This window comes from Chlamydotis macqueenii, chromosome 5 (genome assembly GCF_036417535.1).
Source record: "Chlamydotis macqueenii isolate bChlMac1 chromosome 5, bChlMac1.mat, whole genome shotgun sequence".
In the NCBI taxonomy this organism is placed as follows: domain Eukaryota; kingdom Metazoa; phylum Chordata; class Aves; order Otidiformes; family Otididae; genus Chlamydotis; species Chlamydotis macqueenii.
Genome location: NC_141560.1, coordinates 42,449,332 through 42,466,504, shown reverse-complemented (window position 1 = coordinate 42,466,504; position 17,173 = coordinate 42,449,332). Strand labels below are relative to the sequence as shown.

The 17,173-nt window shown below is 37.4% G+C and overlaps 1 protein-coding gene across 1 annotated transcript in view; it reads right to left on the bottom strand.

The window, feature by feature from the left end:
- Nucleotides 1-17,173, bottom strand: part of INO80 (INO80 complex ATPase subunit) — a 66,451-nt gene that overhangs the window by 36,258 nt on the left and 13,020 nt on the right. The window contains exons 7-20 of the mRNA XM_086748882.1: nucleotides 16,166-16,380; nucleotides 15,104-15,157; nucleotides 13,307-13,510; nucleotides 11,854-12,049; nucleotides 11,590-11,657; nucleotides 11,053-11,262; nucleotides 10,419-10,499; nucleotides 9,116-9,211; nucleotides 6,444-6,503; nucleotides 5,685-5,827; nucleotides 4,036-4,120; nucleotides 3,403-3,520; nucleotides 2,352-2,437; nucleotides 47-214 (exon numbers count right to left, since the gene is read on the bottom strand). Of these exons, the coding sequence (XP_086605008.1) occupies nucleotides 47-214; nucleotides 2,352-2,437; nucleotides 3,403-3,520; nucleotides 4,036-4,120; nucleotides 5,685-5,827; nucleotides 6,444-6,503; nucleotides 9,116-9,211; nucleotides 10,419-10,499; nucleotides 11,053-11,262; nucleotides 11,590-11,657; nucleotides 11,854-12,049; nucleotides 13,307-13,510; nucleotides 15,104-15,157; nucleotides 16,166-16,380 (1,784 nt within the window). The remainder of the gene's footprint in view (nucleotides 1-46; nucleotides 215-2,351; nucleotides 2,438-3,402; nucleotides 3,521-4,035; nucleotides 4,121-5,684; nucleotides 5,828-6,443; nucleotides 6,504-9,115; nucleotides 9,212-10,418; nucleotides 10,500-11,052; nucleotides 11,263-11,589; nucleotides 11,658-11,853; nucleotides 12,050-13,306; nucleotides 13,511-15,103; nucleotides 15,158-16,165; nucleotides 16,381-17,173) is intronic.

The following is a 17,173-nucleotide window of genomic DNA, read 5'->3' as shown; positions in this document are numbered from 1 at the left end:
AATGATTGATTACACTTTTAAAAAATTATTTAAAAAAAAGCCTTACTTTCCTGAACTGCATGACTAGATTCATGAGACTACTAGTGGTGGTCTGTGCTTGCTGAGTAGTGCCCATTGAGGACTGCAGGAGGTCATCAATAGAGATTTTGTTTTTCAGAGCTTGGTACAACAGCTTCTGTCGACTTGTCTGCTGGCAGTACATAAGAATTTCAATCTGCAAAACAGTAGCAAAAACAACCTTTTCTATCTCTAAAATGGAGGATGAACACATCAGAACACACAAAGCAGAGATAAACATATTGTCATATTTTAACCCCAGTCAGCAATTGAGTACCATGTAGCCACTTGCTCATTCTCCCTCTGCCCAGTAGGATAGGGAAGAGAACCAGGAAGAAAAGAAAACTCATGGGTTGAGACGAAGACAGTTGTTGCAGTTTAGCCCCACTCAGGATCAAGCTACACAGTCTCTCACTCGCTCCCCCCACGCTCCAGTGGGGCAGAGAGGAGAACTGGTAAAGAAAAGAAGGCAAAACTTGTGGGTTGAGATAAAAAACATTTAAGAGAATAACAGAAGAAAAGAAAACAGAGATGGAAAACAAACAATCAAAACCCAATGACAGAAAAATACATAAGTGTGTAATTTACAGTACAATAGCTCATGGCAGATCCTGATGCCCAGCTTCCTCCCAAGTAGCAGGAGACTCCCCTGAGCACTCTCCTCATTTATATTCTGAGCATGACATCACATGGTACAGAACAGCCCTTTGATCAATTTGGGTAAACTGTCCCAGCTGTTGGCTAACTAGTGAACTATCTCAGCTGTGTCCCCCAGCCACAGGTACCACCAGCTCCAGTTCCTCTCCCAGCTCAGGTGAACATTAACTCTATCCTAGCCAGAACCAGGACAACAGTTTACTAGGATAGCAAAGGAAGATGATAATAAAAATACAATATACAAATAATAAAACATACAAAATGAATGACGCACAATTTCTCACCACCTGACAACCCAATGACCGATACAGCCTGTCCTGAGTGAGCAGTGATCATGGACGAAACCAAAAAAGTGATCTCAGAACAATCCCAAGCAGCGAGAGAAAGGGCAAGAGAGTTTTTCACTGTCCAACTCCCACGTATATACTGAGCATAACATTTATGGTACGGAATACTCTCTTTGGCAAGTTTGGGTCAACTGTACTGGCTATACCCCTTGCGGCTTCTTGCAGCTGCACATCAATGAAGCCCAAGAAGCTGGAAAGTGTCCTTGGTCTCTCTACCAACAACTAGTAACACAATACACAACACCACAACTAGTAGTGTATTTATCAACATTCTTCACACAGCAAACCCCATACTAAAGCAAAAATACAGCAGCTACTGAGAAGAAAATTAGCTCCATCCTAGTCAAAACCAGCACACAATATAATACATTAAGGAAAAAAAATAACTTTCCCCCAAAATACATACATAGGCAGACACATTCATATATGTATTTCAGAATACGATCTGGGAAAGACTTAATCGATAGGTGTGTTTTGGAAGGTTTACATAGTGATGTAGGAAACAGACCTTTAGAAGTGCGTGAGCACAGCTAAGTAAACAGATAGATTCTTAAAAAGCTCTAAAAACATCACATCAGCAGCTGATCAGCTTAAAATCTGACCTCAATTCTACTGTCCTACTGTTAAAACCCTACCCACTCAGAGCAGTCTCAAACAGGTGTCAGGAGTTCATGATAATGACAGGTGCATCACATAACAGTGTCTGCAGAAAGTCCCAATTTCTAAATTAATAAGCATATCAGAGCAAATCAGACGTCTCTTAGCCAGTGGTCCAAAACCTGAGGACATGTTGACCATCATGACCATCAATACTGATCATCCAGTATTGCTAACACTCATGTGAAATTAAGAGACTAAGAAGAAAGAACAGTATGATGTTGCCACTATGCATTTCTTGCTCTTTACAAACAAGCAAAAAGAATCCTAAATCCATTCCAAATCCTTCACAAAGGCAATTGGAGATGTTTATCACTCATTGTTGCATCAATCTTTTTCACTTCAATTTGTGGTATTTCTGTCAACTTCATCAGGCTTAAAGATTTTTTTATTTGCAACTGTTAAGAAAGTGTTTTCCCTAGAAGAAAAGTTTATTAATTAGGGATTCTTCAGTTACATTCACATCTAATGAGATTGGTAAGACATGGTGCGAGAAACTGAAGTCTGTGAAAGGTCTACACTCAAATTTCAGGTATGTAGACTGACAAACGGAGTTTGCAAAAACCAGATTAGAGATCAGAGCTATGACCATAAAGTTTAAATACTCATTCCAGATAAATACTTTTTCCTCACCTTATCTGACAGCTCATTTTCCACATCCTTCTTGATTCTTCTCAACATGAAAGGCTTCAGGATCATGTGCAAGCGGGACAGCTGGTCTGAAATACAAGGAATGGGGAAGAAGGAACTATATAGTGTTCTAGTACAAATTAAGTCCCTTACTACTCAGCCATTTCCCCCCATATGAGTTCTTACAGCACAGAGTTGGCATTTCTCTGGTGATTTTTCAAATGAGTGCTGAGCTACACTGTTTAACTTATGAGTCTAAAGATATGCTTCAAAGAATGGACTTCTAAAGTGTTTTTATCTGTTAGACATTCCTCTGGGCTGAACAATATGGGCTTAAATTTATCACTCACTATTAGTGAACAAGAAAGTTTCAGATGAGATCATTACAGTCTTAAGTCTTGCCTCCCAAAATAACAGCATCACAAAAACAGGGCATACTGCATTGATAGACAACTGCAGTCTTTATGATAACTTCGTAGAAACAAAGTTCTAGGTATTGGAGAACTCCTAAAGCCTTTACTTTTGTTACAAGTTCCAACTGTACTGTCTTCTACTCAAACTACAAATCACCTATTTTACCTAGCCAGACTTTTCTACATAACCATCCCCTAAAATTTACTGTGAAGATTATTTTTTCTTTTTAAAGAATTTTTATGCTTTTCTTCTGGAGCTCAAAAGATGTTTCGTGCTCTGTGTCATAATTTTTATGCCTAGAGCTTGTAACGTACTTAGGGATCTCCAAGATTATGTGCTCTGTAGAAACGTAAAAATATTTGAAGTATTTGTTCTGTGTTTGGCAAGGGGGAGGACTGGAGACAAGTAGCAAATCAACGTTTTCACTACGTGTTTTTCTATTCATTACATGTGCTACATTACAGTCAGAAACACAAATCTTGACATAAACTACAGACAACAATCCATAACATTCCAATCCCATTAAGCACTCTCTGCTTTAGATTACATTTCTCTCTCATTTTTTGTATGAGAAAAGTTTATTCATTAGTAGCTGGAAAAGGCAACACATTTTAATATAAAAACTACTGCAGTTACACACTCTCATCAATGGCGGATTTGTTCTCTGCATGGCTCTCTATGTCCTTTGAAAACCACTCATTGAACTCTTCATGGGAATCAAACAACGTTGGCATGATAAAATGCAGTAGGGCCCACAGCTAAAAGGAAAGGCAAAAAAACAGTAGATCAGCAAAAGTCACCCTACTGTGGACAAGGTAAACGGAGATCCCAAACCCCTGAAGCTCTTTATGAGCAAAATCACTACTAGGTCAAGAGATATGGCAAAATTAAACAAAAAAACCAGATGCATCCTCTTCCCACTCCCCCCACACAAATGCAAGATACACCAACTTAACAAAACACCATTAGAAAGCAGTGAGAAACATAGCAAAATGATTTCAGTCAACAGAAGGAAAAGAGAAAAGAATTAGACTTCATCCTGTCATCTAGGTATTACTAACCATCAGGTATATTCAGTTTTATTTATATTTGAATGTGTAGCACATGTCCACATTTTCCCCTCCTAGAGCTAAGTCCACCTTTGTTTGCCAGTGGCTAGCTACAAGCTCGATCCCACAACCACACAAACACAACAGGTTTCTCAGCTGTTCACAAATACTTAATATATATTCTCGTTATAAATAAAAGTCCACTCTTGTGCGCTCCCACATACCTCAGCCATAGTGTTCTGGATTGGGGTCCCAGTCAACAACAATCTATTTCGACACTGGAACTGTAGTAGGATCTTCCAACGAACACTAATGAATAAAAATAAGAAAAAAATCATTACTCTTTTTTTTTTTTTTGTAGAAGGATATGCAACATAAGGTATTTTAAGACCAATTGGTTCCAGTAACCTTCCCAAATGACATTTGGAGGTCACTAGGTAAAACTCTCACATCTACTCCCCTGTCTTTCAAAAGACAATCACAGGAAGAAGTAGCCTTTTTTATAAAAGACTTAGAAAGATCTTAGATACTTTCTTTTATAAATTACAAAGAAATACACAAAATTTATTTTATTTTTCTAAGTATCTTTTTACTCATTTTTAATACAAATAAAATATAACCACCAGAATAATTAACTTCCCAAAAGAAACAGTTGTTATGAATCAGAATGTAATGTATTTTTCAGACTTTACAACACTAAGAGGACGGGGCACTATGGCAGGGGTGCTGAGCTGTATATTACAATCCTCTTAGAGGAGCAGTTTCCAAAGAAGGCTGAAGAGACAAGACTTTAGCCAGAATGAGCCTGCATCTAAAGCAATCTTTAGTTTACCATGTACAGTGGCAACTTGGGCAAAGGTTATGGGAAAGCAATTACAGAAGTAAAGACAGATAAATCTATTACTTGAAAACAATCAGAAAACTTTCTGGCACAGTGTTATGACAAAGATTGGGCTTTATTGCAGCCAACAGTATTCACACGGTTCTGACCTTCGTTTGTGCCTGGAAGTGCCACTGAAGAAGGAATCAAAATAATACATTTAATGGAGCCAATATAAGCAATACACAGTACAAACTACCGACTGTTCACTCGGCAGGATTCTCTGAGTAGCCAGGAAAGAAGGCAAACAGCATTTCACATTGTTTTGTTTAATTATCCTGTACTCCATTTAAGTTTCTGCTTCACAATTACTTTTTAATTATATTTTATGTATTTGCAGGGGGAAAAACCTAAATATAAAAAACTAGTGGATCAATCCAGTGTCTGTCCTGGTTCTGGCCAGGATAGAGTTAATATTTACCTGAGCTGGGTGGAGAACTGAAGCTGGTAGCCCCTATGGCTGGGATAGCTAACTAATTAGCTAACAGCTGGGGTTAATTTACCCAAATTAGCCAAAGGGCTATTCCATCCCATCTGACATCATGCTCAGTATATAAGTGAGGAGGGTGCTGAAGGGAGGCCCCTGCTAGTTGGAAGAGACTGGATGTGGAGATCTGTTGTGAGCTATTGTACTGTATTTGTGTTCCATCACTGTTTTGTTTTCTTCTGTCATTACTGTTAAATTTACTTTTTGTTCAATTTCAACCCGCGTGTTTGGTTTTTTTTTCCCCTGGTTTTCTTTTGTTTGTCAAATCTCCTCCTATTCTCTCGGAGAATGGGGGGAGTGAGAGAGAGACTGCGTAGTCTGGTCCCCATTGCGGCTGAACTACGACAGTGTCATACAGTTATACAGATATATAACTAGGTTAGACATTTAAAGGTTCTTATGTGTCAATTTTAACTTCTATCAATTTGCGTAATCTTGATGTTTTCTCGATATTCCTTCAAGAGGTTGCTACAGAGGTAAAATTTTGTTTCCAGTTAATTTATTACCTGGAGCTACTCTTGAGTGCTTGCGCTTCATCCAGCACCATATATTGCCACTTCACTCGCTGGAAATACTTCACATCCTGTACTACTAGCTGATAACTGGTAATCACCACGTGGAAAGGAGCATCCTGAGTATACAATGTCTTCTATAACCACAAAATAAGAAACAAAATGTCCACATAACATACATACATTGTGAAGAGCTCACTTGTCTATACTGTAATTTCCGACTTCTGCTTCATAATATTCTCTTATTATTACTGTATTTTTACTGTATTGCTGCATTTTGACTTTTGAAATTAATTAGAGCACAGTTATTCAACTGGTGGATCTGGACTTCAGCCCATTAGTCCCTGAACAATTTCAGACGCTTTCTAACATGCCAGACAAGATCCAGGCATTGAACTCTACAAAATGCTGTTGTTAAATCAGGAGCAAATCTCAGAGGCCTGCACAGATGCTTAGACGTGGGTGTCCCGAGTTACGTCACTCAAACAGAATAAACAGTCCTTGACACTGAAACTTCCTGCTTTATTTACAGAGCTCCAGTTTCTTCAACCTAACTCCATACTGCCCTATGTTGCTCTCCAGCATAAGCGACGCCTTCTATCTCATTATCTTAATGAAAATGCTACTACATGGGTGAAGAAACAGAACTCTGTGTCCACATATCATTTAGCTTGATGGGGCATAGCAACAGTTTCTGGGTTACTCTTCACAAATAATAAAAATGATCGAAGCACATGGGCATGCCAGTATTACCTGACTCCAGAACTTCCTGATCACCTTTCTATCATGGGGATTTCCCCAATAAGGTAGCACCTAGAACAGTACAAAATTAGAAAGATATTATTTACAAATAAAGATAAACTTGCTCTAGAATTTAACACTATGTATTCTACAAAATAAGGAAGACAAATCTCTTTCTCCAAAACAACAAAAAAGGAAATTATCTTTCTCAACAAAATGAAAAATCAGAAAGCAGTTACAAATACTTAGAGCATTCCAGGCAAACATATCACACAACTTATGCCTGGTACAAAGGCCAGATCAAGCTATGGTGAGAATCTCAAAATGCCCAGAAGCATATTATGCCTTATAGTCAGGTTTTTCTAAAAATCAAAAATCATACTCTGCTTATGGCAGAATGAGGTCTGCCCTCAACTGCTACGATTAACCCTACAGGACTAGTGGGCTTGTTCTCTTCTTTAACGTTCCCAGTTATCCTGTTGGTTTTGCATTTCAGAACTGTCCCCAAAAATCTGAGATAAAGTTAAACCATCTAGCCTGGACATATTTAATATAAGAATTTTAAGAAGTATGCACTACTGCCAGAGAAATCTGTTAATCCATTTAAAACTCAGAATTTCATAGGTCCTATTACTCAGAACGGATCTCTGCAATGCACTGAAACCAGAGCTACAGGTTCATAATACTGTACTGCCCTCTTCAGTCTGACGAAAGGACTACACTCAACTCAGAAACGCTGGTTTCTGAGGTCGTGAAAGGTCTCAAACACCTCCACCATTCAACTGACAAGCTCCAAGTATGAAAGCACACTTAATTCCATATTCTTCCAACTGTTCTGAAATAAGGATGCTAGGAAAAAACCATCAGACTAACCAAAAAAAGTGATTTGCCTTTTAGTTTACATATTCTGTCATGGACCTGAAGAAATTAATTCACTGCAATTTACTACAAGCATAAATGACTACACACTTCTGTATGATTGAAAGCCCTTGTGTATGATTAGAAGCAAAACCAAAACTCATTGAAAAAGACTGATCAAAGTTGTAAACATGTAACAAACATAAGTATAGAAAACTTCTTTTAAAAAAATGTTGCGTTCCACGGATGAGGTAAACATTATTAAGCAATAAACCCGAAGAATAGCTATATAATAACAGAATCAGATTTTCTTTTTAATTCAAAAAAGGGAAAATTATCTTTTCATAAGCATTCTGACTGTATTTTTTAAACGCTTTCTGTGTTGCATTCATGAGAAGGAGAAAGCATTAGCAGTTGCTTGCCCATTCTATACAATCAACCGATTAAAAGAGATGAGTAGGAAGTAGAATGGCCAACTGCTCTAACGTTTTCTACTCCAGGGTTTTTAATCAGGGCTCCTACTGTTATGGGCTATGGAAATACATAAGTTGATTATTTTGGTTTTTTTTTTTTTTTTTTAAAGCAACCCCTCACTAACTTAAGCATTTCTATTTCTTCATCAGTTTCTTTGAAGCCTCAGTAATCCAAATTTACCCCACAGCACAAGCCACTTGAATCATCCAGTACTGAATTACGTTCTAGCACAACATCTCATACAGATACCTCAAACTATACACCACCACAACCAATACATGGTCTCATCAGGGGTCTGCAGAGCAAGCTATTTGGTAAAAGGCAAGTACTTTAATACCGCCCTACTCCAGATTAAGAAATCAAATATTACTTTTAGTAATACTTCCAAGTCTTTTCCACCTCCTTATTAAGTAGCCAAGAGATTCAAACAATTAGCCTGGATGCTACTGGCATACCGGTTACTTAAAACTAGGTGTCTCTTACTGTTCTTATATGTTCTCTGTAAAAAAGAAAATGAGATGTTTAAAAAAAAAAAAAAAACAAACCTCATCAAGACCTCTTCATATAAAGGTTCCTACATTAACTCAAATATTTAAACTATAATCTATTCTTTGCAGATGTAACTACGAGCTTCTGACACTTTTGGTTATCTTTAATTCTAAAATATCAGCACTTCTTCTGTAATACATGTTCTTTTCAAGCTGTTCTTTGCAACACTCCAATGTTTTCCATTAGGGAACATGTAAGCAGTTTGGTTTTTAGTAACTGGTTGTTCCTTGCTTTCTACCTTATTATGTTTTCACATCACAATATACCTCAAGAACTCCATTTATTTCCTTCTGATCTTTTTGTTCTTATCTATTTGTGCCTCACCTCTCCCATTTTCTTGATTACTGGTTTTATGTTTATGATTTTTCTATTTTTCTGTAATAACAACTGCATTCTGTCTCCCTATAACCTGTTTAGAGTACTCAAATTGCTATGAATGACTAAAAACACTGCTCCAACCCTAAAGACAGTACATCAGACTGAAACACTATTTTGTATCTACTGCCAGGCCCACACATTAGAACTGAGCATCCACTCGCTGCCCCGCTTCAATTCTTCACTGAGAAGGTGTCTTCAAACTGTTGCAAAAGGAAAATCGTATGATTCACGTAAGAATATTTCTAAATACTAGATAATTGAATACTCCAGAAAAAACAGGATGACAGAAAAAATATCAGAATCAGGCCCATTACAGAGTTTCAAATTCCAAGGTAACTAGGCATCCAGATACGGCAAAGAACTCAGGAGAACAAAACAGTTTGCTTCTGAGAAAACAGAAATAACTTTCTTCACATGCTTATTACCTTAAATTTAGGTACAAATCTGGCAAATTCCTGGTGCCAGTTGTTAAGAGTAGAGGCAGGTGAAATTATCAAAAAAGGTCCCCAGATGTTCTCTCTCTGGAATATACATATTAAAAAACAAACAAACAAAAGAAGACACCCAGAAATTAATTGGGGAGAAGGGACACAGAGACAGTTTGATACAGCTTTATGACTAATAAATGATAGTGGCTACATAAGAGAGGGAACTATATGCAACATAACAAAACTTCCTCCCAACACAGCAGGGTGATACAGAATGAAATAGAGCAGATCTGATGTTCAACTAAGATTTATTTCATAACAGCAAATCAGAACAACCACTGCTGTTTCAATCTGGCTCGCTCCTTTGTTTCTTAAAGTTGCCACCTTCACGTTACTAATAGCTCCTATCATTTTGGGGAGGAAAAGAACTTCAGGAGGCCCTGGCAAGCTTTGCTCAACCACTTCACATCAGAACACCCTCTGGCAAATAACAAAGTTGGGCTATCAGAGTACTGGTAGTTAAAAGCTGGTCTGCAGAAGGCACAGCCAGAAAAAGTAAAAGCCCTGCACAGGCTTCCAAAAATCTCAAGTTGCAGTGCAACAAGGAAACAACCCTTATCTCTTCCATACAGATGGGCTCAAAGAGCCTGTGGCTCTGCTCACTCTTCCACTATTGTGGCTGATAGTGCCAGTGAACTTGCATCGAAAGGAACAGAAACAAATACATGTAATTGTCATCTGATCACTACTGCAGCTAGTTTGACTCTCAGTATCACTTGGTTGATATCTCCTATTTAAGGCAAGTGACTGGATGCCAATCGAGACTTTTTTTTTTAAACAAAGATATCTATTTCTGCATAAAGAAGTAAGCTCCTGTTGCTTTTTCTGTCTTGTTTGTCTGCTCTTGCACACAAATATGGAAATCCCCACTGATTGCCATGAAGCTCAGAATTTGGGCTTCATTTCTACAAGTCTCTGATTTGTAAAAGTTAGTGGACCATAAAGTCTACAACTTGTTTTCTTATCAGTCTTTCACATTAAGTGCAAGTGAAAATATATTACTCTATGAATAAATGAAAATTCCATTTTTATTTACACATATACTTATTTGTGCACACACACACAAAGGTATCTACAAACACGCTTTCGAAGATATTAACTATAAAATGAAAGAAAATGCCATAGCTAAAATGCCTTTTAAGTAATTTAAGCTTTATAATCTAGAATTCATTTCAAACATGTGAAAAGCATGCATCTTCTATCAGGCACACTGACAAAGAATAAGCTATAATCCACCTACCTCAGCCAGATGTGCAAGGAGAGCAATACTTTGAACTGTTTTACCCAGACCCATTTCATCTGCCAGGATTCCATTGATGCCCTGCAAAAGATGCATAAATGAACCCCTTTTACCCTACGACTTTTTAATTCATACAGGACTAGTAGAACAGTTGCCACTGAATTTATGGGGAGCAGCCCCAGTGTAACATCTCTGAAACACCTTATTCTTTCTTACGTCTTCTACTCAGAGAATTTATCTCAACTGCACTTCCATTCATTTCTCAGGCCGATTTCTTTCCTTGTGGCTTTGCAATCACATTCCCAACTGGGTACGCACACAAGGACAAGGCTGCCTGCAGTTTACCAGCTGACCAAAGCCTGGAACAGTATGCAGCTCCAAGCAGCAAAAGTTTCCTCAGGTGTATAAACATCCACATAAATAATCTTGAACTTAATGCCCAAAGTTTTTATTTTCTACATAATCAAGAATACCGATAGGTGGCTTACATAATATTTTCCTTTCTTCTAAAGACATTACAGATTTAGTATACACTGTCTATTTTCAAAATAATTAATTTTTTTTTCACCAAGTTTACTCTAATGACTTAAATAATCCCAGAAGTTTTAAAAGTTTGCAAGATGTACTAAGATACCTGCTCATATAAGTTGGCCAGCCAATTCATGCCTTTCAGTTGGTAACCTTTCAGTTTTCCATTGAAAATAGTAGGCTGTGGAATATCTTCCCCTGCCCGGATAGATGGGTTTGCTAAACTGTAGCTCTCTCCAAAGCCAGTACCGGACTTGTTAGCAGCCCGTAAAGCAGCTGCCCGACTCTCCTTTGCATCTTCATCAAACGATCTGGTCTAAACAGGAAGAGGAAAGTATGCCTAAGATGATGAACAATAATAATTTATCAAGGAAGCCTATAGCAAAAGTCTTTTCACTTCACCATAAGACACAGCACGTCTGCCAAAAACTAACAGAAAACAAGCCTGTTCCTATAGTCCAAATCCTTATATTATGCTTTTCTACCTGTTTAGCACAGAAAGTGGCAATGGAATTATATTCAAATCTGGCACCCAGGATGAAACAAAACTACTTGACTTGGCTGCTACAAAAGACCCTAGTTCTGCGGCCTTTACCAGTAACTCTGCTTTCTCTTCTGCTTCATGGATCCAAAAATTACATACCCGGGCCTGATGAATCTGGTAAGCATCCTCAGCATTCTTCAGAGCTTGGGCCTTGTAATAGTTACTATCTGAAAACAACATCTCCATGTTAGAGCTCTGCAGCAGTAACTGCCCAAAGTAATACACAGGTAAATTCCAGTAATTAGAGCAGCACTGCTTACATAGAAAGATTTTATGCTTGAAATAGTAAGTTTGCATGATAACGTGCAGAGTACAGTAAACTTCAAAAGAGTGCACAGGAAGGACTGTAGGTGAATTGCTTACCATAATCTTCTTGGGTGATGTTGACCACTACTCCTCCACCGATATCAATCTGCCTTTGGGTAGAGCTGTCTTCCAGTTTGCGTAGGATTTCTTCCTGTATTCCATCATGTCCAATATCTCGTTTACGACTCATAAAATGGGCATATAATTCAGTTTGGGTAATCAGGAAGTTAAGTTTTCGCTGCTGCCTCTTAGCCTAATAGAAGAGCATTTACAAAAAACAGATGAAGGGGAAAAAAAAAAAAGACAAAGGTTTAATCTGTAAAATACAATTAAAAAAAAATCTAATAATATATCAACAACTAATCTATCTAGATTATATTACGCACATCACAGTGACATCAAAATGCTAGAATACTAGTTGTACATAAGAACACTGAACACCTATATTAAAATAGAAAATTGCTGTAAATAAAAACTTTTCAATTCAGTAATCATGGCAAAGAACACCATAATCTAATAAAAGAAAGTTTAAAAGTTTTGTTTACACAGAAAAACTAAAAGATTGACAAAAAGAAGCAGGATTTTAATGGTCTACAGTAAAAGAACGGAACAGTTGAAAAAACACTCATGACAACCTAACTCTAACATTCTGTTATTGACTAGTAAAGAGAATTATGGTACAATACATGAAATGCATCACTTGGTAATACAGTTCAGATACTCTCATGGCTCGGGGTACAGCAAGATGTTGTAGAAACTGTTCATTCTTAGGTTCTGGTTAAAAAATACTTAGTTAGAAGTTGTCTATTAATCTAAGTCAGCCGAAACCACAAAATGTTTATGAATTTGCAAGAATGAGAGGAACACAATAAGGACTCATTTGAGAAAAAAAAAAAAACATAAAGGTATTCTAAAGAGTCAACATTATCTCATCACCACACATGCAAGGTAACAATCATAAATCCACTAGAGCATTTTGGCAAGAAACTTCTTTCTTAAATTCAACCTCTACTATTTTGTAAGGTAATCCATGAAGCTATCACTTGGCTAACAAAAAAGCAAACACAGAAAAATTCTGTGCCCCATATATAAATTATGATATCAGTTAACAGCAGGGGAAAAATATATATATATAAAAAAAGAAAACCCAACATGAGTGAAAAGACGGCTTACCTTCTGGACCCAGAATTATGTACAAACCATCACAACAGCCTGGCTCTTACTAACACTAAGTATGTATGTCTGTGAGATGCACTGCTTGTCTAATCTCTTTATCCATTTCATTCACTCGTAAAGAATTTATGCAGTTTGAAGGCTTTTTTAATCAGCTCTAGCTATCACTAGAATAATTATGTAAAGAACTTTAAGAGAGCAGTAGAAATAAGTGGAATACTGCTGAAACAGAACAAAAAACTGAATTTCATGGCGTGGATTTAAAAACTCAAATTATCTGGTCACTTCTGTGTCTCCTCAACAGATTAACTACCAGCAATCTGTGGTTTTGCTGTACCTCTCTCATCTCCTCATCAAGCTTGCGTTGCTCCAGAGCCTCTTTCTCAGCTCGTTTGCGATGTTCTTTTTCCACCTTCTCATACTTTTTCCAATAGAGAAGCATCTCCTTGGTAAGACGGCGCGCTCGTGGTAGAGTTTCCTTACAGTTTTTCTGAGCCTGGATAGCAGCTCGACGTACCTCCCTCATGCACTGATGAGCAAGCTAGAATGAAAGAAGGTTTTGGAAATAGTGGTAAAATGGGCAGATTTTAAAGAAAGCCAGCAATAAACAATATCAAATATAATTACAAACAAGTCTCATCTTTCAGAACAGAAAAACTGTGACACTTTACTCAGCAGAAATGCTTTTGAAACAGCAGAAGAGAATGTGAACTTCCAAAAACCTCCTGAGATGGTGGAGAAGATAAAACCTGAAGACAGTTTCAGCATGGCATGGCACTTAAAGGATTGATCTGGTGGCTAGGTCCTTGAAAGGGACTCAGGAGACCAGAGTTCAAGGCCTGCCTGCAACTCTGACTTATCTACTCTAGCCCCTTTCCTGTGGTACCCACACTTTCTCACTGTTTCAATAAGGCTGCTACAATAGCAGTATAGAGTGGAACACAGTCCCATTCACATGTTAATATACTGAAAAGTGGGGGAGTATCCTACAATTTTCCTAATCATTTCATGACAAAGCAAAATACAATGTAATTTTTCATTTTAGTATAAATAAATTAATGCCATTGTTATAACGGTCAAAACTTCTGGGTTTGATGTTTGTGACAGGTTTTTTCTCCCTCCACTAAAATTCACACATCAACAATTCTAATACAGATTTCAAGCAAAATGAAAACACAGAAAAAAAAAGTGGAACTTCAAAATCTCTAAGCCTGCTGCACCACTCACTTGCTAAAATGCAGTTTGTAATAACTACTAATACAATAATTTCAGGCTATTTGCCCAGACATCACAAAGAAATCCACTCTCTGCTAGCTTAGGAGGACCACAGGAGAGAACCTACCTACAGCAAAGTTTCTTAAATACATACATGCAGGTCCTGTTTTCTGCATTTCTTGTATAGAAAATGCTCCCTTTCTTTATAATGTATATGCAGAACAGAAAATTTTCTACATCGTCTTGTCTCTGATGATTCTCAGTCACATACTTGATTATCTTTCCATTAGCCATATAAATGAATCAAACTCTTGAGCCTAACACTTGAAAAATGCTCAGAAAGTCATTACCAAGTGTTCCTAAAATAAAGCCTTCTTAGAAACAATGACACTTCTCAGAGAAGACTCTGATGAGAAGATAAATTCCTTTTGCAATCACTTAAGCGGAAAATTGCTCCATTTTTAATCTCAGCTCCTATAGATACTTAGGTAAATTAACATATTTAATATTCCAAGAGTCCCTTTGATTTAAACAAGAATCCTTAAACCAGCTGATTCTAGCTAGTGGATAGACGGGCAGTTTAAAAGCTGGCAAAGCGTACCAAAGTCATTAATTTATTGTATCAAAGATCAGTAAATTAAAAATTTACAAACTAAATCTTATGAAAGTCAAAGAGACTTAATGAAAGAAATTTATGCTGCTTATGGTGTTGCTTATGAAACACACCAAAATAACATGTAAAAAAATGAAAAGCCTTATAGTAGGTGACAATTTACTTCTATACAGTGCCTTCTCCTGTGCTGCCCTGCTGGTACAGTCAGTATTAAAAAAAAAAAAAAAAAAACAGAAGAAACAAAGAGATTGCAGTTTGCTTATTGCATCCAGTATAATTAACAGTATAAAGCCAAACAACACTTACCTTTTTGCTGTTAGTTAGGAAAAGGTTGCGGGCTGAGGCTTTCTGTTTGTATGCCTATAAAAGAATACCATCTTAAAATCAGTTAAAGGGTAATGGCTTCACACTGTTTTAAAAGAACACCATCCAGTTTTCAGCAGATACACATGCCAACCTCAGCCATGCACACTATTGTATAATTGGGTACAGGTACTGAAACAGCTTGTCATCCTTAATTACTGAAGGCATACACGAATGTATTCCAGCTCCTGAAGGAAGCACGTAGAACACCTCCTTCTTCAGGATCGTTTCTTTAATTACTACTATTGCAAAGCAGGGGTCTCCTATTCCACTGCTATCACTAAAGTAAACAACAAAAATTTGCACTGTTTCACAAAAACGTTAAGAATTAATGCAGATACTATGTTCTTCACGTGATCAAAATCAGTCTTTTGAAAAAATAAGGGCTATCACACTGCACATATCCTTTGCCTGGCTTATAAGTTAATAAAGGACACTATAACAATCAATCATATTCAACTTCCTAGAATTCAAAGACTGTTAACTGTGAACTCCAAAAAGCAGGTTGTAAGGTCCACTCTGATCATATCCCAGAAAACTAGTGACATTCTATTTCAAATGTGCCTGAAGCTCATCCTGTAAATGATACAAACATTTTTTTCTAGACTGTTTCTGAAATGAGTTTCAAAAAACATGCACGCTACAATGATTGAAACACTCCTTTCCTGAACTTTATGTAAAACCCAGATACTGTTTTGCTCTACATTGCTATCCTGCAGATTAATAGGAGTATCTGCTAGAGCTTACTGTACCACTCACAGAAAAGGGCTGGATAGCCAAAGGAAAGCAGAGGCAAAGCACTGCATGATCCACTTAGATGTCAGTGGTGATAAGAAATTCAGACTACACTTTGCTTATGGATTACAGAATATCAGTTTGGTCATTTATGACCACCAGAAAAATCCGTTCTTACTTCACTTTGTTTTTCCAAGTGTCAACTCCCCACTAACTTTCTATTTCACTTTCTGGCCATCATCACTATCTAGCGCCATTAGCCAAGCTCACCTTTGGCAACTCCTTTTTAACAATGCTAAGCCACACTTTTCGCCGACGTGCATTAAGTTGCTCAATAGTCAAATGCTTTTTCTTGGACCCAGGTGGTGGTGTATCATGAGAGAACTTCGCAAAAACTTTGGTCTGGTGATGGTGGTGTCGTGGTGACTCCTCTGAAGAGAGTTCTTCATCCCGTCTCCTCTTTTTCTTTACTTTTTTCAACTTGCCTGCATGGCAACAATGATCATAAAAATACCTTTTTCTATTTTTGGGATACATTTAGTCAGGTATCTTTCCTGAGTACCTGGTCAATTTATGTGTGGCACCAACAAAAAAGCAGCTAAACTTATCCATGTTTGACAATTCTGGTACCATCTATTTATCATTAGATATTCCTCACCACTTTATAATGGAAAGATTTTCCTGTTTAATAAACAGAGCAGTAAAATGCAATTTTTCCACCCAGGGAAACGTGTCTTAGGGACCTGGTGCAATGTTTCTTGCTTTTGTGGCAAAATTCTACTTAAAGATACATAAAGGTAAGACATTTAAAGGTAACAACATTAGTATTTGGGAGGATGCCTGAAACTAAACTTCACAGCAGTTGAAAGAGATTGACATGTTGTTATGTATTACAGATACCAGCATTCAGAGGAAACGGATACTGGTACCAGATACTAAAATATTCTTTGTGAGTATGCAAAATCATGGATGCTGTAAGATTAGTGGAGAAAAAAAAAACACACATATAAAGGAACTTGCAGAAAGATAGGAAGGAAGGAAGCCAAAAATAGCCCCCTTAAAACACAGCTCAAACTTAAGGACTTGCACTAGAGAGAATTCACCTTACGCTGACAGTTCATAGCCTTCTCTTCCTGCTTCCTTACAGATTTACAGCTGCTGCCAGCTCAATCAAGAAAGGAAACTGTCCTTCCTGTCAAACATGCATCTGAGAAACTCCAGCTGAGAGGTTACAGAAGTAATTCTATTTTAACTCACATTGGACATCAATTTTGAGTT